General features: G+C 36.8%; 1 protein-coding gene across 2 annotated transcripts; it reads left to right on the top strand.

The window, feature by feature from the left end:
- Positions 1-1,274: 1,274 nt before the first annotated feature.
- GABRR3 (gamma-aminobutyric acid type A receptor subunit rho3) lies at positions 1,275-22,362 on the top strand. Of its 2 annotated transcripts, XM_058186350.1 has the most exons (10): positions 1,294-1,379; positions 1,967-2,344; positions 7,240-7,352; positions 10,209-10,276; positions 11,944-12,167; positions 13,774-13,856; positions 14,888-15,028; positions 15,516-15,668; positions 18,131-18,327; positions 20,558-22,362. In XM_058186350.1, exons 2-10 carry the CDS (start codon positions 2,211-2,213, stop codon positions 20,852-20,854), a joined length of 1,410 nt encoding a protein of 469 aa, XP_058042333.1. In that variant the 5' UTR covers positions 1,294-1,379; positions 1,967-2,210; the 3' UTR covers positions 20,855-22,362. The 2 variants fall into 2 exon arrangements, with proteins under 2 accessions (XP_058042332.1, XP_058042333.1); XM_058186349.1 differs by having other exon boundaries at positions 1,275-2,344.
- The last annotated feature ends 1,491 nt before the right edge of the window (positions 22,363-23,853 follow it).

The following is a 23,853-nucleotide window of genomic DNA, read 5'->3' as shown; positions in this document are numbered from 1 at the left end:
TCTTGTTATCTTTACTGGATTCTCACACATAATATATATGACAATTAAACTTATGATACCAATGGGCTAAATTGGAATAGTAAGAAAGTTAAAACACAATGCAGGATTCAATATAATTGCAATTTGGTTTGATCATTGCAGTCCAGGAAGAGACGTTTATTTGTTTAGCTTCAGTTAATATTGACCTATTTTGACACATTCTGCCCTTCCAGCAATCTGATAACAAAGTTATCGCAACCAAGTGCCTAGAAGGATTTCCCCCAAATGAGAGACAATTGTGGACACACATACATTTGATATGAATGTAGGGCTTTTGGGGGGTATTGTACTGACCTTGTATTATCAGAAAAATGTAATCTAGAACAACGGTTTTCAACCTTTCTGGCTCCATGGACCAGCAACGTACCTCTGTGTGTGAGGGGATGGTTTCATTTGCGCAACCAGTGGTGAGTTGCTCCCGGTTTGGTCTGGTTCTTGCGAACTAGTAGTAATAGCTGCGGAAGGCCCTGCCCGAACGTCGTCATGAATGATTTGCGCATGCACAGAAGCACGTGCTCCCATTGTGAATCGGTAGCGGAGGTAAGTAGGGTTGCACACATCTCTGTGTGCAACCCTAACCCAGCCCATGTACCAATGAAGCTTTGCGTGATTTCCTACCACTTCTGTGGCTCAGTATCCTGGGGTTCTACAGGCATTGCAACTATTATCCCACATTTTCTCTTAGATTACCCAACCAGAAAACAACGAAAAAAGACTGAATTATTTGGATTTCCAGAGTACTGCTTAGGATCTCTTCTGGCTAGATGCACACAGTGCTTGAAAATTATGAGGGATAAAATCCAGAAAATCTGGTGGACAGTTTATTTTAATATCAGTACAGCAAAGAACAACTTAAGTTTGTCTCCATCACAGTTTAGGGAAAAGATGAAAGCAACTTACCGTATATACTCGAATATAAGCCGATCCGAGTATAAGCCGAGGTCCCCAATTTTACCCCAAAAAACTGGGGTAAACTGGGGACTCGAGTATAAGCCGAGGGAGGGAAATGAGGCAGCTACCGGTCAGGGAAAGCCTCCTCCTCAGCCGAGAAGGCTGGCGGCTCCCCGCCCGCCTCTCACTGCACCGGCAGGGCTTCCCAGCTAATGCAAAGCCCGCCAAGTTTGCACCATCCGGTATAATGTGAAAAAGAAAAAAAAAAACTCGAGTATAAGAGTACTGCTTAGGATCTCTTCTGGCTAGATGCACACAGTGCTTGAAAATTATGAGGGATAAAATCCAGAAAATCTGGCGGACAGTTTATTTTAATACCAGTACAGCAAAGAACAACTTAAGTTTGTCTCCATCACAGTTTAGGGAAAAGATGAAAGCAACTTATTGAGGTAAGACAGGAAAAAAAATGTTATACCATAGTTCGGTACAAATGTGGAAAGGGCTAATCTCATTCAGAAATACAAATGTTTTTACTGAAACTTGCAATACCTTTTCAAGTTGATAGTATTTTATGTAAGAATCTTAAGTGCCCTGATCAACTAATACTATGGGTATATTATGCTTTAATTTACTTCCATTTTTTTCAATAAACAAGATACTGTGATACTAAGTTTTCATTAAATATCTACAAAACTGTTTCAAACAAACTTTTCATACACCTAGTAGGTACCCATACATAAGCTCAGTTCTCTGAAATTATTTTCTGCATATGGAGTAAGTTTATTTGCCTGACCTTTGTTTATTAAACACAGATTTTCATGGGGAAATGAAAGTTTTTCTTATTAAAAAAACCCAGTAATGTAGAGGATTAAGGAGATTAAATATGACATCATTCTTTTGTCTGTGTCAATGTTTTATCAAACAGTACACTGAGTGAGCATTAAGGTTTTGGTCTGGAAATGCTCCCACAGACAGAAAAATAATGGGTGAAAAAGAGAGTAAACAATGCAGACAATATTATTTAATGTATTTCTAGAAGTAAAACTGCAACAGCGAGGAGAGGAAAACCATAGGATGTGAATGCTGAGGACTTATAAAACTACAGGAATAAGAAGAAACTTCAGATAACTTCAGAAAAGTGGAATGTTTTTTCTTCTTTGAATTTGCAATGCCTCATATTATTTGCACCCTTTTCATCGCATGAGTAGATTATTTCTTAAAAAGCGGACCACTGGAATGAAAGATGACTGATACACATTGATTTTTGTGGATTGGAAGACATGGTCCCTGCATTAAAACTGCTGCTGTTCACCTGTATTTGGCCTACTTCTGTTTTAGCCTATAACAGCGATCATCATAATCATTGCTATAGCCACCATCATCCTCAAAGATCATTCATGAAAAGACATAACAGGTGAGCGAGATAGCCAGCAGGCATCACAACTGATGTTCTTTTAAACTCATGTAATTTAAGGCTTGCATTTGTTATACAGTTACATTGGCTTTAATTTGGTGGAATTACCATTAATTACCATATATAAACAGAAGCTTTTTAGCTAGCTATTCAATTTCTATTTGAGTTCATGAAGTTAAAGAAGTTTAATGCTGTATTTTAAGACTCGGTCAATTGGAAGTTTTACATTATTGACCCTACCAAAATATGGGAGGGAGGGTATTCTCTAACACAAAAATCTAAAGTTTTAAATTCTCAAGCATTGAGCCACAACCCAGAGAATAGGGTTAACGGTCAGATTTAAGCTTCTATATACAGATTGCCTGTGTCTCTAATTCTCTATCATCCATCAAAACGTTGCAGATGGGAGTGTAAAAGAAGTCAGGCAAATTCCTGTGGAGCTTTGCATTTCAAAAGTTCTGTGTGGGATTGGAAAGACTCTTGTTTGAATGTAGAGATCCAGAGTTTAATGTTGTATAAGACTACTTCCTACATAGCTTCTGATGTGCTCAGTGTGAGGGATTGGAGAATAGAGATGAGATGTTGTCTCCCTTAACTGTTTAGCAGAAGAGATAAAAATACATGTCTTACATGCTTTGGTATACCTGTAGTTATCCAGATCAGTTCCCTCATTTTTATATGTGATTTTAAGTAAAATAGGAACGTTTATATATTTTCTTATTTTGACAAAAATGCAGAAATCATAGTTAGTGTTTTGTCACTACAAGTTCTAAAGTAAGGGGGAAAGTGAACTAATCACTGAACTGGGATTAGGTTTCATTTAGAATTTAGCATTTAATTCATTTCATTTCACCACTCTACCAAGACTTATAAATTTCTAACTTTAAAATGAGAAGATGTAATTTCTTCTGCAGCAAGGTTCCAAAGCCTGAAACAGGAGATTATGAGTAAAATTCCAAGCAAAGGAATTTGCAAAGTGTGGCAAAAAGAAAGGCAAGATTGCAGCATGATAGTGCAACTGAAGCTCCATGTATGTGTGACAGCCATAAAAGAGGCAGAACTCAGAACATCATGATTGCCATCTTATTTAGCCTACCACACCTGTGGATACTCTTGATTCCCAGAATCTACCCAGGACTCCACATTAGTTATGGAAGTGTGACCAATGGGTTGGTCACTAAGTGGCATATGGAAAAAAATAGAGAAAAGAGACAGAGGGCTAATGCTGCCACTCTTATTTTTATGTTGAAATTATTATTTATCCAGCTAGTCTATAAATAAGAGTCTCATGGAATGGCAACAGTATGGCTGACCTTATTTGCACTTGGAAATGCAATGGAATTGGACCTGGAACATATTTAGATAGAAAATTGCTAATGCTATAGTCTTCAATAGGAAATACGTATCGACACACTAGAAGAGGGCAATATGAAGTCACTGTTGCACTGTTGCCAAAAAAACTACATGGATAGTACTCTGAATTAACAAGGAACCAAACTCAGTTCAAAGGTGATGCTATTTTTTAATGATACTGAAATAAAAACAACAACAATTGTCCAGCACTGTGAAAAATTAATTCAGTGCAACTGATACTTTGGAGAGTAACCACACCAGCTTTCTTAAGAAAAATAAGCCAATTATACATTTGAGTATCTTTTTATCTAAATACAAATTAACTGTTCCATGGATTTAGCCTCCATTAAAAGGAGCAAAAAGCTTTGTTACAAATCCAGTTCCTATGATACAACCCTAGGCATGAGTTTAAATGGACTCCAGAGGATGGTAGAGGACAGGAAGGCCTGGAGGAATGTTGTCCATGGGGTCGCGATGGGTTGGACACGACTTCGCAACTAACAACAACAACAAATGATACAACCCAATTCACAAACTATTTAACTATTTGTTTTAATTCTTGTTTGTTATATATTCTCCATTTCATAGACTGAAAACAGCCATATCAGTTTAGATGATCTGAATGTTCTTAACTGGATTTTTAAAAAAAAAGGATCAGAGAGATTCTTAGAAAGACCTGACTTTCTACAATCTTTTTTTAAAAATGTAACATAAGATTATTAGACATTTTGCCTTACTATAGTAAACATTTTCCCACCAAGTCCATATATGAAACCATAACTTGGAACCTGGGTTTCAAAACACAGTTTCATTGTTTTAAATAACTGCAGTGATTCAAGGAGACATGAATAAGATTAAAAATACAATGACACTGAGAACATGAGAAAATTATACTAAAATGACAAATAGATGACAAAAAAATGAAAAAGATTGGCATAAAATTTGTGTGCTGTACAGTAAATATGCAAACAGTTGCTCAGTCAGAATCTGTTTATTCAGCTGTCCCAGTGGTTGTTGATGAAACCTACTCTTCTTCCTTCTTTCTCTAAGGCAGTGTTTCTGAACCTTCACAATCTTAAGATGTGTGGCTTTTAACTTCCTGAATTCCAAGCTCTCTAAGGCAGGGGTCTCCAATCTTGGCAATTTTAAGACTTGAAGTCCACAAGTCTTAAAGTTGCCAAGGTTGGAGACTGCTGCTCTAAAGCAATCCTCACTGACAATCCTTACAAGCCTAAGCTACTTGTTTCCCATGCGGCTTACCGCTGTTTCTTAAGCTAACTTCAGAAATTTCAGGCCACTAACAAAACAACAGGAAACAGGTGGTCCTACTGTTCCTACACTCCTCTGTAAGCCAAAAGAAACTTTGTAGCAAGGAAGAAGTGATCATTTAAAAAAACAACGAAGTAGCAATATTTTTATATTACAAATTAAAAATGAAAGGAAAAAGAAATAGAAAAGGGAAAGAAATTTTGCAGTACTCCGGGCAGGTGTTAGGAAAAGAAAAGCATGTTTTAGTAGCTGGGACAGAAAGTGAAAGGGGGCCTGGAGAGCTGTAAAGATTAAATGGAATGTACTTGTCAAAGGGAAGGTAGTCCTCATCTTTTGACTATTCACTTAGCCACCATTCAAAGTTACGATGGCACTGAAGAACTAGTACTTATGACTAGTCTTCAGATTTGTGCTCATCCCTCACACTTTAAACTAGTTGCAGTGCCCCATGATCATGATTGCCAGAAAGTCAATGGGGAAGCTGGCAGGGAAGTTGCAAGTTGCTAAGGTAAGCTTCCCCTACCCATGCATCTTCTTTCAGCTCTTGCCAACTACTTGTGTGCCCTTGCGTACTGTCGTGTCCCACTCCTCCGCTGACGGCCGGGTCAGGGAAATCCGAATCAGGCTTGCCTCTGCATCTCTGCCCAAAGTCCTAGCAAAGTCCTCAGAGCAGGCAGGAGACCAGTAAGTGACTTCAGCAAGATAAGTTCGACTTTGCCTGACTCAGAGACTGCCAGAAAGCAGATCCTTTATATAGGCCATGGGGTGTGGCTCCATGACTCAGCACTCATTAAGGCCTGCCCCTCCCTTCCTTCTGTTGCCTCCGCCTATCCAATCTTCTGATGCAAGAGTCACTCCAATCAGCTGTTGGAAGTAAACTTTCCTCAGGCTCACATGCTGTGGAGGAGGGGGAGGGATCTAGCTGCTCCGTTTGCCTGGGCATGGAGCCAGGGCTGGGACCGGGAGGTGCCCCCTCCTCTGCAGCTTGTCTGGGCATGGAGCCAGGACTGGGGCCGGGAGGCATACATTCCTCCGTGTTCGGGAGCAGATAAGCAGACCCCGGCTGCAGTGAGAGCGGACAAGACACAACACGTACTCTCCTCAAGCTGTCAGGCCTGGAAGCCATCTTTTTTATTGGGCCTTCAGGCCTGCCACATTTACTGCTGTGGAAAACTGGGAGGGGGGGTTGTATGGAGCAGGGGTGTTATATATAGTCATAATAACATTCCTTTCTCAGGGAGTCAAGGATGTCTTGCCCTGCACTTGGAGGGGTGTGCCTGGGAGACATCTCCAGTTGGGGTGGTGTTTTCATTGGACCATGTGATGGACGTGTGGGTGCTGGGCAGGGACTTCGACTTTCTTTTGGGTGGTAAAAACGTGGAAGCTTTCAGATTCGGCTTTTCCCAGATGTGCCAATATGACATCTCTAATAAAATGGAACTTTGAGGAACTTCAAGCTCGGAGTCTTCTTTCGTTGGGGATGTTACTTGGAACCCTGACATAAGCCTCATCATGCCTCCCTCACACCCTTTATGTACCTTAGGAGCCCTTGTGGCACAGTGGTTAGAATCCAATATTGCAGGCTAACTCTGCCAACAGCCTGGAGTTTGATCCTGATGGGGGCTCATGAGTGACTCAGCCTTCCATCTTTCCAAGGTCGGGAAAATGGAGGACCCAGATTGTTGGGAGCAATAGGCTGAAATTTTAAACTAGTCAGAGAGTGCTGTAAAGCATTATAGGGCAGTATATAAGTCAAAGTGCTATTGCTATTTGCAAATCTTCTTGCAACCTTGCCACACTTCTTTTGCACTCTCACATGCCTCAAGTATGCTACATGTTTGAAATCCTTGCCATGCCTCTCTCACACTTTCATATACTCCCTCACATCACTCACCCAAGAGCAACAACTTACCTTCTTACTGGCCTGCTTGTGAGTTGCCTGTGACTTGCAAGTTCTTGTCAGCCTCCCCAGGGGTTGTGGGAAGTTGGCAGGAAGTTGCCTCACTTAATGATCATTGGCAAAGGAAATTCTGGTTTCAATTGCCTTCATAAATTGAGGACTTCACTCAGAGTTGGGCTTGTTTGGGCATTAATATGTGGCTTGGACTAAAATCAGAATTAGATTATCTCTCCATATTTTGTTTGGATAGTTAGAATCTTTTGACTATCTGACAATAAATGTTGACTTATTTTTTTGTACAAGAAACTAGAGTGATCTAATTACTTGTGGGGATGTATATGAATATTTGTTTGTTTGTTTGTTTATAATGCAGTAAACAACAATTTAAGGCAAGGAAACTAGACAGCACTAAAGTACCACCCATGAAATCAGAACAATTTCTCCATATAGAGAACCATGATTTTGCCATGAGACCTGGCTTTGGAGGTAAAAATAGCTGTTGTGTTCTCTGTCTGCTCTGCTCTGTTCTGTTCTATTCATTATTTCTACTGATTTTTTTCCAATTATTTTTTCCAATTTATTTGAGTTTATTTATTTATCAAATTTTGAAACTGCCATATTTTTTTTTGTTCCCAGTTTGCCTTCTGCTAAATAGCTGCTTTGTGACTGACCACATCCATCACTACAGTCATTATATGAAAATCTTTAACATACTATGAAAATTTCTAGCCATAAAAGATTGGTAACCCCTATATTAACATCAGAAACAAGCTTGATTTGTACAAATTGAGGTAACTTATAGTTAAAGGTATACTATGCTCTTTCTTGGTGGTCTCTTGTTTTCTTCAGTAGATTCATAACTAGCTGTACATCTCAACTATAGTGAGCCTAAATATATATATTTTAAAGGTGAGAGAAATACTTTTAATGACTTGTTATCTTTTAATGCACACAAATGAATCTCTAGTGATTTAGTTGAAAATGGCTATTCTGGAATCTGCTCTCTATTCTACGCACTAATTCTATACAGAATTATTTCAATTTGATAAAAATGCTATTTTAAGAACACTTAACATAATAACAGAGTTGGAAGGGACCTTGGAAGTCTTCTAGTCCAACCTTCTGCTCAAACAAATCAGGGTTAGTGTCAATGTCCTCTTGCCTTCCACCATTAGGTAAATCCATTAAAGTACCATGAGGGGTTTGTCAAACTTCAGGTAGGTCACCTGCTTCATTTGTGATGGGTTTTCCAGAAAGTGGATGGTGACAACATTTTTGCTTAGTTTTAAGTCTTCCAAATGCTTTGAATGACCTCTCATAATATACAGTAGTTTGCAACATCCCATCACAACTTCTAGAAGAAATTAAGTCACCTACCGGACCAAGAAGGGAGAAATGTATATCCTAGACTTAAACACTCCAGTCATTATATGATGTTAACTGAGCTAATAAGAAAAACGATTTTTACAGTTGTACAAATGTAACACAATAATTATATGATTTACTTTAAAATCAGCAGAATCAATGCTAAATGCATGTGGTAGCATGCCTCAGTTACAGAAATAATATTGTGTTAACCAATAATTGTCTTCCAACTCCACAGTCCCAAAATGGTTGTGATTAAAGAAAAATTACAATCTGCATATGACCTAATATGAAAAGTTATGTAACAACATACTGAATTTTATTAGGAGGCTTTAAATATAAAAAGCAGGGGGAAAGCTGTCTGTTTTATTTGGAAGCTTCAAACATTATTTATAAATATTTTATACAGTATTTTAATTGGAAACTTTTAAAACGAGTCTATTTTTAAAAAAAACAAAATTGCTTTTATGCATTAACTTTCATTCAATTAGACCAGTGGCTCCCAACCTTTTGGGCACCAGGGGCCAGATCTGCGGAGAGAGTTTTTTCTGTGAATCAGAGGCGGCGTGTTTTCATGTGCTGCCTGCATCCCACAGATCGGGCTTCACTTGTTTGCACAACCCAGTTTCTGGCATGTTGTGGCCCGCTGCAGGTCCACAGACCGGGGTTTGGGACCTGTGAGCTAGACACAAGAAAGGAGATAATTTATTCTGACGATTAGAAAGATCTGATGTAAGAATTTTTTAATATAAGGGAATTAAAAGCTTTAAACTAGTTTTTAACAGTTTCCCAGTTTTCACAAACTGAATGAAAAAGTCACACACTAACTACAGTATATATTTGATCTCCAAGTTCTGAATTTTTAAGGTCAGTTATGAAATACATTGGCCTTCTATAGACTTACAATACAGTGATACAATGCCTATCCCAAAATGTGTGGCACATTCCTGTGTAAGTACCACATCATTTCCATGGAATTATTTTTGCATCCCAGAAGCATTAAGAATGCATTGTGAGAAAGGCCACATGTCTTCTAATACAGCATCCTCTTTTCTCAATTGGCCAGTCTAAAAGCTGACCAGCAATAAATGCTGTAGCTCTTTTTTCCCTGTTACTGGCAGCAAAATGAAGGGGGGAATACAGTAGTCCTCAACTTATGACCACAACTGGGCACAAAAATTCCTTTGGTAAGCAAGACAATTGTTAAGTGAGATTTGCCCCATTTTACAACCTTTTTGCCACAGTTGTTAAGCGAATCCCTGCAGTTGTTAACATGGCTGTTAAGTGAATCTGGTTCCCCCACTGACTTTGCTTATCAGAAGATCACCAAAGGTGAGCTCGGGGACACTGCAGCTGTCATAAATATGAACCAGTTGCCAAGTGTCCAAGTTTTGATCGTATAACCAGGAGAATGCTGCAATGGTTGCAAGTGTGAAAAAAGGACATAGGTCATTTTTTTCAGTGCTGTTGTAACTTTGAATGGTCACTAAATGAATGGTTATATGTCGAGGACTACTTGTAGCACATTATATTTCTAAACCGGTTGCCTTCTCCAGCATCTGCTTGCCCACTTGGTCCTTGTAGACTTACCATGCTATATTTTGAGATGAAGCATCCAACATTCTAAATTCCCAAGAATTCATAACTTTACATGAGGGTATTTAAGGAAATACCAACTAGCGGGTGCCCTGCGATCACCAACCTTTGAAGGAGTAAGCAAAAACAGGTGACCAAATGTGTATACAAGTTATATCCAGTACCACTGATAGTTCCCATGGATCTTAGGTTGCTGCCAACTGCTGTCTATGATCGGAAGGCTCTCTTCTGTTTGTAAAAAATGTTCACACAGTTGCTTCTAAAAGAACTTCAAAGCAACAGTAAAGTCCCTATTTAAGCTGTGGTTAAACTCTGATGAAGCAAAAAACTTAAAATGTTATTGGACTCTTATTGCTGCTGTTTGTTCTCTGTATGTTAAAGGATCACCAATCCCAGTTGGTATTGATGTGCAAGTAGAAAGCATTGACAAAATTTCAGAAGTTGACATGGTAAGTTTTTCTTCAGTTGCTGAAAATGTAATACAGAAATGCAGGTGAAATAATTAGCAATTTGAAGATAGGGAATATGGGAAAAATGTGGACAATGGGGAATCTTCAAATAATTGTATATCATTCACTAAACAAGTGACTATTTTTTATACAAGTAATTATTCTGTTTCCCATCTGAGAAACTGAGAAATAGCTTATAAAAGCAAACATCTTTTATATCATAAACATAACAAAGACCTATTTGTTCATATAATAGTCTACAATTAAATTATCACCATTTTCACATTTTCTTATCAAAGAAAAGAGAGATGACTTATTTACGTCATTGTATAACTGGCAGAGAATGTCCTTCTAGCTTTATAATATTGAATTTTTGTGACCTTTAAAACTTGTAATGGCCATTTCTGGTAGTCCTTGACTTATAACCAATTGTCTAGTGACTGTTCAAAGTTACAACTGCACTGAAAAATGTGATTTATGACCAGTTTCCACACTTATTGTACAATTATTGCAGCATCCCCATAGTCTTGTAATCAGAATTTGGGGACTTGGCAACTAGCAGTGATTTATGACAGTTGTGCTGTCCCATAGTCATGTGATCACAATTTCTAACTTTTCGAGATGGCTTCTTGTAAGCATAGTCAATGGAGGAAGCCAGATTTACCTAGCAACTGCATGATTCATTTTACAATTGCAGTGATTCATTTAACAACCATAGCAAAAGGTCATAAAATGGTGCACAACTCACCTGTCTTGGAAATTTGGGCTCCACTGAAATTGAAATTTGAGGATTAATGTATTCTCCCATTAATCTCGAAGTTCTTGGTATTTTCAAAATATGCCAGTATAGGCAAGTACATCATATGAAGATTATGTCAATATTATGATGTTTGCATTGTTATGTCATGATGAAAATCTTGTCCTTATGTACTTGTATTATGATATCAGATGCAATTACACAAGTTATAGAGTTTGTTTCTTATCCCTGTAGCTGTCCATGAACATAAAGATCTACAAAAATCTGTGAATATTAATAGGCAAATTAATAGGCAGATTAAGATAAATTTTGAATCCAAAAGGAAGCTATTATAAAATTTAATTCTGATATAGTAACATCTTGAGCATCCATTCCCAAAATTAGTTCAACCCTCTAATTCATTTATAAAAAAATTTATAGGTGTTCAACACAGAGAAACCAATTTTTCCTAAAAGCATTGTAATTTTAAATCTATTGAAATATTGAATAATAAATTTACCATTTAACATATGCAACCTGTACTGTGGAAATATTGGTTATGTTGTATGAAACAATATTCCATCATACTGAAGTATTCTGTGAATAAACTAGGGTGCTTACTTAATGATTGCTGTACAATCATTTGGATTGTACAAATCTTTCAAAGGGAAAGAAACATGTTGCAGGGTATATTGAGATGTGAACAAAGCATCTTTCTGCATCTCCTTAAAGCAGTTCCACCATTTCTTGAAACCATGCTTCTTCATAGTCCAAAGTATGTTTTTGACTTTTAATGCCAATAGTCAAAGTATTAATTCATATTAATGGCTTAACTACTGAAAAGTAATGTTAGTTATGACAATTTTCACAGATTATATTATTAAATGCATGAATGCATATCTGTATTTTTCCCCCTCTCCTTTCTAAATAGGATTTCACAATGACTTTGTATCTCAGGCATTACTGGAAGGATGAGAGACTCTCATTTCCTAGTACCAGAAACAGAAGCATGACCTTTGATGGAAGATTAATAAAAAAGATTTGGGTACCTGATACATTTTTTGTTCATTCTAAAAGATCTTTTATCCATGACACAACCATGGAGAATATTATGTTACGTATTTATCCAGATGGCAATGTGCTCTTCAGTTTACGGTAAGCACAGATCTCTTACCTTTCAGTCAGGAGAACACATACAACATGGGAGAATTACCATGGGGTGTGGGATACATTAGTCTTCCCATAGTTGGTACCTTCTAGATGTATGGGAATATACCTTCCCATAATTCTTAGGAATGGTACAATTCAACAACGTGTTTGGAATATATCTGTTTAAGGAAGGCTGGTTTATTTATATAACTTTTAAAGCTTATGTATCTATCCCTGAATTTACATCAGTGTTGTGTGACTTTCAGCCGTCACAGCAGAAGTGGGTTTCAGCAGGTTCTGACCAGTTCTGGAGAACCGATAGCGGAAATTTTGAGTAGTTCAGAGTATTAAATAATGTATTAAATAAGCCAGATTCTCTGAATCTTAATTTATCCAAATGGGGATGATAATAACATATTTCCTTGGTCTGGTGTAAAACACTTAAAATAAAGTAATGTATGTTCTGTAAATTCCCTAAGAATACACAAATTTTGCTTCTGCTGATTACATAAGAACTTATCAACATAATGTTATCATTTTCCTGTGCTCTGAGAAAAGAATTCATGGGATAAGTTTCAGACAAAAGATGGGCCTCTGGCTCTGCTGATGACCTTGAATGTTCCATAGGAGATCAATCCAGTTATTGATCTAAAAATGTCCCAGTATAAGATTGCATTAGAAAGTTCAGTTAAAAAGCTCAAGGTAAAGAAAAGAATTCTGGTCATAAACCAAAGGGAGGAAAAATAAAAGAAAGAAAGAAGGTTGGAAAAGCATGCAGAGTACTGTATGGCTTCTGGAATCTTCCCAATACCTTTACCAATAGCAGTTATGTTACCTTATGTTCAGGTAAATGCATTCATTGTGAAGCCTATGGTGCGCTGCATAGGCTCTGCTCTGGATCAGATGAGTTGGAGGGAGGAGGAAAAGGAGTTTATAATGGATCAGTCATCTATATTTTAAGCTGCTGCCCAAGTGCCTGTTCTCTAGGAGTGTACTGGGAGAATATTTTTTTGTCTGCAGCTCCCAACCAGATTCAGTGCATTTCTGAAATCAGCTTTTCTTTTGCCACTTATTCCTTCTTATATCAGATTTGTTCAACGGATTATGCTGCTGATAGACAGATAATTGGGCTCTTTTGCATACTTTCTTTCCAATATTTTGTTAGTTTGGGAAAATAAAAAGAAAGTAGGAAGTAGGAGAGAGGAGAGGTAACAGAGGTTCCTCCCAATGGCAGAAAGATAATGATAATATTAACTGCTATTGTCTAATCCCTGCCTCCAAAATGGCAGCAGTGGGGAGTTTCATGGTGTTTGAGAATATCACCCTATTTATCCTGATATGATTAGGATACGATAAAATGGGAAAGAGAATTGAGATTTTTCACATTGTTAGATATTTCCCCCTGAAAAGTCCTTTGTAGCTTTGTTTTTGCTATCTTGAAACAAGGGACGGTCTACATTTGATATATTCTACTTCTCTGAATTAAAATGTGAAGGCATAGTTTTAGGAAAACTTGAAATATAAATATCCTGAAATATTTCATATTTAAGCACTTCATATATTGTGAATCATGTTATGATTATTGAGGTTGTCTATCCTTTGCTTTTGACAGGATAACAGTTTCTGCCATGTGTTTCATGGACTTCAGTAGATTCCCACTTGACACTCAGAATTGTTCTCTAGAGTTGGAAAGCTGTAAGTCTAGCTTTGTAGAAAATATGTTTTTCAAATGTAATAAGTAGCCTTACATATAATTCATTTTAAAGGTGTGTAAATCAGCATTTATCTATTGAAGAATACTAACGTTACCAAATGTTTTTGAGAAGTGGCCACCCACCATATTTCTAAAAATTTGCAAAAGAAGACAGAATAACCCAAAGGTGCTTTTCAAAAGGCAACTGGACTTCGTTTTTTTTTCTTGAAGATGTTTCACTTCTTATTCAAGAATCTTCTTCAGTTTGGATTGAATAGTGCGGCATGGACGGATTTATATTCTTTGTAATCATGTTGGTTTGACATGTGGTTTCCAAGGCAGAACTTGGAAACCACTTACCAATAGTTAAATAAGAGACTGGGCAGGCAAAAAAGATCACGTTATCAATCTTCACTACTATAGTGAGATGAAATAGAGTTCTAATTAAATTATAATTCTTTCCAAATTTCCATCTATAGGTTACAAAGATGAAAGCTGTAGTCACTGGTGTACTAGGGGTGGTGTGGTGGTGATGGTGGTTTGACCAGAGTGCAGACCTTAGGTTATTTCCACTTAGATGCTGCCAAAGACAAGGAGGATAGAGGTTGGTATGGATTTGGGTCCTGCTGCCAGCGAACTAGTACAATGCTGGCACAGGGGGGGAAAAAGTGTCCGTTTAAGTCAGCTTTCACTTTTGATAATGACCTCTGCAGTTTTATTGGCAGCATTTTTGAGAAATAGTTTGCTATTGCTTCCTTCCTATGGCTAAGACAAAGTGAGAGATCCAAGGTCATCTAGTTGGCTTTGAGCCTTAGGCAGGATTAGACGGACACTCTCCTGTTTTCTGCCTATTGCCTTAACTATTGCACCAAGCTAATTCTCAGCAACAGAGGACGGGCTTATTTTTTTAAAAAAATCAACTTGAGGTGTCAAAATGCTAGGCATGTCACTGATTACACTCAAAGCAGGAAAGCAAGAAGTTGGATATATGTATAATAACAATCACAGCTAACTTTTTTTAATACTTCCACAGATGCTTACAATGAAGAAGACTTGATGCTGTACTGGAAACATGGCAATGAATCTTTAAGCTTAGATGAGTACATTTCTCTTTCTCAGTTTTTCATTGAAGAATTTAGTGCTTCTAGTGGATTAGCATTCTACAGCAGTACAGGTATAGTACTCTTAAGAGTGAGAAATAGATGTCCTTTTTGTATTTATTTTGACCTTAGCAAATAATAACATCAGTAGAATTACAAAGAAAATCAGTTCAAAAGAGATGCTATTTTTCTACACGCTGGATATACCGTGTTTATTTAATTTTTGATTTGTATTTCATTTTACCAACTTTACATGAAATCCATACATTTTATAAAGATAATAAAAGACTTAATGTGGTTTCTTTATTAAATGAATGAGCTGAATTTTCTTCACATCATTTCTTGGAAGACGTATGCAGTCATGTTTGCATTTTAAACCTTTTCTCCACTGCCCTATAAGCAATTTTCCAAAGGATGAATTTCACCTGAAGGACATTTAAGTAAATATTTATCAAGTTTTTCATAAAAGAGAAATGTTCTTTTAGAAAGTCACTATGAAGTCAAAGGTTAATATAACATTGCATGGGCTGGGTATTAAGACATGTCTATGTTTTTCTTCAGGTTGGTACAATCGACTTTTTATAAACTTTGCTCTACGGAGACACATTTTCTTTTTTGTTTTACAATCCTATTTCCCCTCTATGTTGATGGTGATGCTATCTTGGGTTTCCTTTTGGATAGACCGAAGAGCTGTTCCTGCAAGAGTATCATTAGGTAAATTTTCATTATAAACTATTTTAGGTTGTGTAGTAGAGTCTGGTGGTTAATAGTTAGATTGTATTTATGAAGTATCTTACAGGAACTGTTTGATTATAGGAAAGTGGTTAATAATTATTCTGATCTATATGGTTTTATATAGATTTCCTTTTCATTATTAGGAAAAAGAATGGAACATCTCCTTCCATAAGTTGTCCATGGATCATAAAAGTGCTCAGAGGTTCAATATAACAAGAGGAAATTATTAGCTCAAATTTTCTTGGAAATGTTCTGTTCTAGGGGGAATAATCACTTTGCTCTGCATGAGAAAACCCAGTTGGAATCTCTCACACCCCACACATACACCTATGCACCCACACTGAGGCAACACATATAAATCCATCCTGAATAAACTCGCACATGTATAAGTAAGCCAAAGGCAGTATCTATGTAGATTTGACCCTGGAGACAAAGGCTGTGCAGATGTACTGCACTGTGCTGTAAATTCACACAAAAGAAACTACAAATGCCTCCTATGGCCACCTTTGCTAAAGGAGATTTTAAAAAATCAGATTACATTCTCTATATGCTTCTTTATATTGTTTTAAATCCTGTTTAAGATACAAGGACACATTTTGAAATCAAATAAATAATTAACATTTGATGCTTTCTTCTTCAATTATTAATTGTAGAATAACTGAAAAAGTATAGCTCACCTGCTTTCTTTCCCAGCTATGATGCTTAAAAACATTTTTAATGGATTGTGATATCCTAGCTTTCAATCATGGTTTTGACGTATCTGCTTCCAAAATCAGAACTGCAAGAAAGATTTAAAAGTGAACATTAATTTTCCATTAGTCATTCTAATTAACATTACAGTATTCATCATGTGGAATTTTGCTTCTACTTTAAAATATACTGTTAAGAGTTATCAGTTTTTAATAATGATGATTGTAATAATAATATACGAATTTGCTAAAAAAAGAAGCTGGAGAATGTTTTAAAAGTGAACAATTGCTATTCTTATTTACCATAGTCACCACATTTATTATTGTTATTATTGAATATTGTTATTCTCATTTATTGTTGAGAATAAATGATCTTAAATAAACATTGGGTTTTATATTGAATATTTATAAAATTCTCACCATACAGGAGGCATAATAGCAATAGCACTTAGACTTATATACTGCTTCCACAGTGTTTTACAGCCCTCTCTAAGTGGTATACAGAGTCAGTATATTACCCCCAACAATTTGGGTTCTCATTTTACTCACTTTGGAAGGATGGAAGGCTGAGTCAACCTTGAGCATGGTGAGATTTAAACTGCTAAATTGCAGTCAGCCGGCATTCAGCAGAAGTGGCCTGCAGTACTGCATTCTAACCACTGTGCCACCACAGCCACTAATCTGTTCCAAACAGTCAATCCAGGATACTTATAATCAAACATATTCTTCATACTGCATTTTTTTCAGCTTGATTTCCTGATTCTACATGCTGAATTACTAAGATAAATAAAACTGAATTATTTTCAAAGGAAAAGTGGAAAAAAATCAGGGTCAGCTTCAATATTTTCAGTCAAAACCATAAATTAATTAATGGTTCTATTAACCTATTGGTATATGTGCCGACTGAAATCTGGTAACAACTTTATATCAAGTGTACCATGTAGCTATTTGTTATAATAAATATTACATTTTCTATCCATGGAAAGACACAAAAGATGACAGACACAGCCATTTACACACACAGCATTTTGTGCATATTTTCATAGAATGCAAGAACAAATTGATAGTACAGATAGTTCTCAACTTGCAACCACAACTGAGCCCAACATTTATGTTGCTAACTGAAAAAATGTGTTCAATGAGTTTTGCGCCATTTTGCAACTTTTTTCGCCAGATTTGTTAAGCGAATCACTGCAGATGCTAAATTAATAACAAAGTTAAGTGAATCTGGCTTCCCCATTAACTTTGCCTGTAAGAAGTTTGCAAAAGGTGATCATATGACGCCAAGACACTGCAACCGTTATAAATGTGAGTCAGTTGTCAAGCATCAGAATGTAAATCATGTGGCCATGGGAATGCTGCAACTGTCATAAGTGTGTAAAAGTCACTTTTTTCAGTGCCGTTGTAACTTTGAAAGTTCATTAAATGAACTGGGCCTCTGGTGGCTCAGACTGGTAAGACAGTCTGTTATTAACAGCAGCTGCTTGCAATTACTGCAGGTTCAAGTCCCACCAGGCCCAAGGTTGACTCAGCGTTCCATCCTTTATAAGGTAGGTAAAATGAGGACCCAGATTGTTGGGGGGAATAAAAGTTGACTTTGTATATAATATACAAATGGATGAAGACTATTGCTTGACATAGTGTAAGCCGCCCTGAGTCTTCGGAGAAGGGCGGGATATAAATGCAAATAAAAAAAAAACTGTTGTAAATCAAGGATTACCTGTACTCCTATCTTTTCCTTTCTTTTGGCAGGTATAACTACTGTGCTGACAATGTCAACCATAATTACTGGAGTAAGTGCCTCAATGCCCCAGGTGTCTTATATAAAAGCTGTGGATGTATATTTATGGATCAGCTTCCTTTTTGTCTTCTTATCTGTTATTGAATATGCAGCTGTAAATTATCTCACGACAGTAGAAGAACGAAAACATCTGAAAAACAGAGGAAAGGTATATATTTGCAAATGTTTTTCCCATGTAAAAATATTCAAAAATAAGTAAAACAATAATATCATACTATGTAGTACCAGTATTTCCTTTTTCAGTTTCTTTTGATAATGTTCATTCTAAACATCGACAAATTAATTTTAGCTTAAAATAAAAACCCTCAGGGAAACTAGATCCAATGGGGTTGTCATTGGATATTGGAAAGTTCCATTTTTGGAGCAGAAACGTATGGGGCCCCCTCAGAATCTCTGATATCACAAGGTATTTGACATTAAAGGTTCCAGATTTAGGAAAGGAGACTTGGAGACTGAAGAAGCAGGGGACGGGGGGCTGAGAATGACTGAGGTTCCTAATTTGCTCTTCCTTAAATTAGGCACTGGATGACGGTTCTTAAGTTTAACAAGTCCTTTTCTTGTTTGAATTTATTTGTACCAAAACATGTGGAAAGGCTGCAAACATTGTTTTTCTTTGCATGCTGGAATGTTCTGTTAGGAGTACTTTATTATTTGATTTATATTGAGCACCAGGAGGCATTATACAACTGTTTCCTCCAGAACTGTTCAGTTGTGGAAGAACTCATCAGTTATTCTGTATATGAACAGGACAAACCAATCATATACCCCCTAATGGTGCTCAATATCTTCCCATTAAAATAGCATTTCCCCCCTTAAGCTTCCAACCAGCTGTGCCAATTTTACTATAGGCTTAGTCTGGCCCACATTACAGACCATTGAAAAAGTGCTGCTGTCGGTTGATCTCTGGTGGTGGTATTTACCTGGCACAGATTTGCTAGTTTAGGCTGCTGCAGATGTGCCGCCTGCCTTCCCAAGTCTTCAAGGGCCATTCTTCTTTGGGCAGAGAGAGAATGTTGTTCGTCCAAACTGGGCCTTGCTCCTTTATCTGCCAGGTCTCCACTGTCCTGTCGTGCCTGAATGTACCCCCACCTGTTAGCAATTGGATTCTTTTGGACTGCTAATGCTTTGATTTGAACCAAGTAATCCGCGCCAAACTCGATTGCAGAAAATATGACTTCAGCAACAGAGTGGTCAATGCCTGGAATGCACTACCTGACTCTGTGGTTTCATCCCAAAACCCCCAAAATTTTAACCTTAGACTGGCAACTCTTGACCTCACCCCATTCCTAAGAGGTCTGTTAGGGGCGTGCATAAGAGCACCAGCGTGCCTACCGTACCTGTCCTTATGTCCCCTTTAATTGTGTTCATTTTATGTACTCAATTCATGCTTATACCTATGTATATTATCTAATACGTACTCAACAAATAAATAAATAAATAGAAGTTTCAGAGACATGAAAACAGCCTCTTCTCCTGCTTTTATGGATGTCCTTCACACTCCAGGTAGTTGATCCCACAGCCAGAAGAGTTAGGAGAAAGGAGAGGAAGGTCTAGCAGGCAACAAAACTGGGGCATCTAGTTATCTGTCAAAAGTATTGGAAATCATAGTAGAACTGATGGCAGATGATTTTTCCATGGGCTGGTAACACTAAGAACACAGACTTCCATTGATGGGAAATGAGGGTATGTCTTTCAGTTGCAAATCAGAACAGAGGCCATTGGCACTGACATGAGGACATTAGTTTTCTGGTGGCTGAGATAATAAGAGAATACTTTAGCTGAAACAGTAGGTGATATAAATGAAAATTTTGGAAAATAAATCCAAGTTAAAATGAGTCTCTTAATTTATTCCAGATTAACAACTTTCACATATGATTCTCTTTAGCAGACAAGGAATACCACTGATGAAAATACTTTTGTATTAAAACAATTTCCAAAATGAGAATATTAAAACTATCTATCAGGGCAACATTTTCCTTAGTATTTGGCTGTAGATGATAGGAGTAGTAGTTCAGGACAACTGGAAACCACTAAGCTTATTTTGAAACCAGATTATTCCATAACCAAGAAATAGGAAGCAGTTTCAAGCAGTTTCAACCATGAAGACGGCAAAAAAAGACCAAAGAATATAAACCTTGAGTTCACTATAAACATGGCTTCTATTGGAGACATGAAATTCACTGAAATTCTTTTAGTGATTCTTTCATAATGGATTCACTGGCTTTTCAACAATAAAACAAAGAAGTTCTTTCTATGCCTTAATGCTTATCTGTTTTCTGTTCAGCCTGACACAGACTGCGGAAGACATGCTGTGCAGCTGCAACAATACGAGTTCCCCAGTGATACAAATCCATTGATTCAATTGTTCTTCCTTCTAGATTGCTGGGCTATATAACATTGATGCAATGCAAGCCATGGCCTTTGATGGGTGCTATCATGATACTGACATTGATCTTGCCACCTTGAGTGTACTTTTGGAAGAGGGAGCAGCACGCGAGCGAGCACCCAGCATCACCCATCTGAATGAAGGTCACTTAAAAAGAAAAAGATTTTTGAAAGGAACTGTGGGCAGAATTATTTTGCAGAATAACCACGTCATTGATACGTATTCCAGGATTGTATTTCCTGCTATATATATTGTATTTAACTTTTTTTACTGGGGTTTATATATGTAAATGAAGAGAGTCGTAACTATTTTACTTATTTTATTTTCATGTGAACAACTGAGACTTGGTATAGTAAACTAAGGATTCCTTTAGGTGAGCGGATTTCTTGTTGATTTCACTTTTTTTTAAGATCAGCTAAGAACAGGTAGATGCTATTACATTCTAGCATATACATTGTTTAAATATACCCAGGCACCAATCAATATAAAGATGATTGAGACTGACAAACAGAATATAGCAACAAATAGACAATTCTAGTCCAATCTGCCTAAAATTAATATATACAAAATGCAACATATTAAAAAGGAAAATACAACAGCCCTCAGTTACAGTATTTTGCTATTAAAGAAATGATTGGTGAATTCAGCTGATTTGTACAATGAGCAGTATGCTGCTTCGTTTGTGATACACACAGCAATGACAATTATAGGACTTTTCACAATATTGTCAAATTTCTTTCAGAACAACTTTAGAAGCTTATCAGACCAGTTACATGAATGCTACATCTGCAAGAAATCTCTGTTCTCGTATCTGCCTGATCCCATAAGTAGATCCATTATGACTTTGCCACTTGTAAAACCAATGTCTCCCCTCCCCCAAGAACTGATCTCATATCCAATTTTGATTAAATTATATTATCTATTTCAGAAGTCTTGTTTTTCAGTTTTTGCTATTATTGTGGAGGAGATGATAGGCTGACTGTATTTAGGAAGGAAATTTTGTTAGGCAAATCAGACAAGATGATGATACTATATTCTCAGATAAATTCACATGGTATTGCACACAAACTAGGTGTGAGTTGCATTTATTTGCTGTTTTGATTAACTGCAGGAGGAGATTTTAAAGGGGGAAATGGCAAACATGGATAAATAGATTAATATTTTTTTCTACTGTTTTCTGTTCCAATTTCCACTTGTTAATACTTCAAGAAAATTAACATATATACATGCATGGGCTAATTCAGCTGCCAGAGGTGTATAATCTCCCATTATTTTTATATACTAAAAGTGTATTAATTCTTTTTAATTAAAACATAACTTTTAAGGAGGTGGCAGTCATTTGTTTCTAACCTATGAAAATATAAAGGATGATTGTAACGATTATATATAATGTATATCCCATACATTAAGTATGGCTTTTCGCTTGTATACTTTTGAACAATTGTGAAGCTGTTTCAAGAACACTTTTGAATACCATGCTTTTCAGGCTGGTTGGGGTTCCTTATGCATCTAATGAAGCTAATCCATTAAAGAGCATATAATATTACATTTATTATTTAAAATGCTACAGCACATTAATAATTCATATTATAAAAGGGCTACTTGCTCAAACCATAATTTCTTATTTATTCTTGATACCTCCAGAAACATTGGAGTACCTCCATTCATTGCAATAAAATTTCAGTGAAATTGATTTATAGATTGCACTTTTAATTAATATTTTTTGTTTAATTTTCTGTGTAGAAATATTTTTGGTTAAAAATATGAAAAATATATGTTGATGGTAATTAAAATAAAGTCTACTTTAAAACAAGAACACACTTGTGTAATATGGCATTTCTTCAATGTTGAAAAATGGAAACATTCTAGGCTTATGAAAAAGCCAAAAAAATATTGAATATGTATCATATTTGATGCTGCAAAGAATTTTGAAGATGAATATTGAGAACAAATGAGGACTCCTTTTATTGGCACTTATGAATAGTAAAATATTTATGGAAGACTATTATATATACTTAAAGTAAGACTATATGCACAAAGATAGAGAAATACTGAAATATTGAAATGGAGGAATGGATACTGAAGATGGCAGAGCTAGCAGAGATGACAAAACTGACTTGCTTGGGACTTTAAGGGACAAAACATTAAGTTCTTTTATAAAAGACTAAAAACTGTTTATGAATTGTTAGCTGAAAATACAAAAAAGTAAAATGGTGATTCCCAGATTAGATGATTAAAAAAAAGAATTGAATGTGGGGCTGAATAAATTGTTGTAATGTTAAGAAGGGGAGGATGGATAATGAGTTTGAAGTGGTTGTAAAGAAGGGCAAAAATAATTTAGTTAGCTGTCTTTTTTTCTTATTTCTGTACTTTTTCTTTATTCACTTCCATATTTGTCTCTTAGCTATATAAAAACCTTTAATAAAAAGTTATATTAAAAAAATAAAATAAGAACACATCCTGTGCCTTCATTATCATAGCCTCTATACACTAGAAAATCAATCTTCATGAGAAAATCAATCTAGACCAGGTGTGTCCAGTCCACCTGTGGCCCTGAGCAACTAGTAATGCAGTCCCACAAGATAATAAAAAATATAAAAAATAAAGGAAGTTCATTATTAATATACATTAGCTATATATTTTATATGCGGCCCAAGACAATTCTTCTTCACTCATGGTGTCCCAGGTTAGCCGAAAGGTTGCACAACCATGATCTACCTAACCTGGCTATGTTTAAAACAGTGTTGAAAACTTGGCTTTTCCCTGAGCCCTTGAGTTAGACCAGGAATGTCAAACTCGCGGCCCACAGGCTGGATGCATCATGCACTGGCCATGCCTGCCCCCAGTTTAGCGAAGGGGAAAAAAGTTGTGATTTGTCACATGACAATGTGTCATTGTGGGTTTGACACCCCTGAGTTAGAGTGAGTGAGTGTCATATCTTGTGCCATTAAGCGAAGCATGTGGTGCCTCAAAGTGAGGAAGACCCTGGGGCCTAGTGCAGGCAGAAGGCTACCTGCCTTGGGCCTCCCAAAGCCTCCTCCTACCTACTGAAATACCCCATACTATCATTCTTGTCCCTTGGAGTCCCCACAGCCATGTGGGTCTTCTCCCCATCTCCTGTCACTAATTGTTCACTTACATTTCAAAGATCTCCAGAGTTCAGGAGATCTGGATAAGGAAGGAGGACAGGATGCTCTGTTGCTGGATCATGTGGCACAATCCCACAAGTAACCATCTTTTTCTGAGTGAGAAATAACACTGGCAAATCTCTCTGTTTTCTTTTCCTTG

The sequence above is a fragment of the Ahaetulla prasina genome, chromosome 5 (assembly GCF_028640845.1).
Source record: "Ahaetulla prasina isolate Xishuangbanna chromosome 5, ASM2864084v1, whole genome shotgun sequence".
NCBI classification, from domain to species: domain Eukaryota; kingdom Metazoa; phylum Chordata; class Lepidosauria; order Squamata; family Colubridae; genus Ahaetulla; species Ahaetulla prasina.
The sequence above is the reverse complement of the archived record's forward strand: the minus strand, read 5'-3'. Positions and strand labels throughout refer to the sequence as shown.

Coding starts and splice junctions, on each gene's coding strand:
- GABRR3 (XM_058186349.1), top strand. CDS start 2,211: ATGGTCCCTGCATTAAAACTGCTGCTGTTCACCTGTATTTGGCCTACT. Junction 13,857..14,887: donor TTCTCTAGAGTTGGAAAGCT/GTAAGTCTAGCT, acceptor ATACTTCCACAG/ATGCTTACAATGAAGAAGAC. Junction 15,669..18,130: donor TCCTGCAAGAGTATCATTAG/GTAAATTTTCAT, acceptor TTCTTTTGGCAG/GTATAACTACTGTGCTGACA.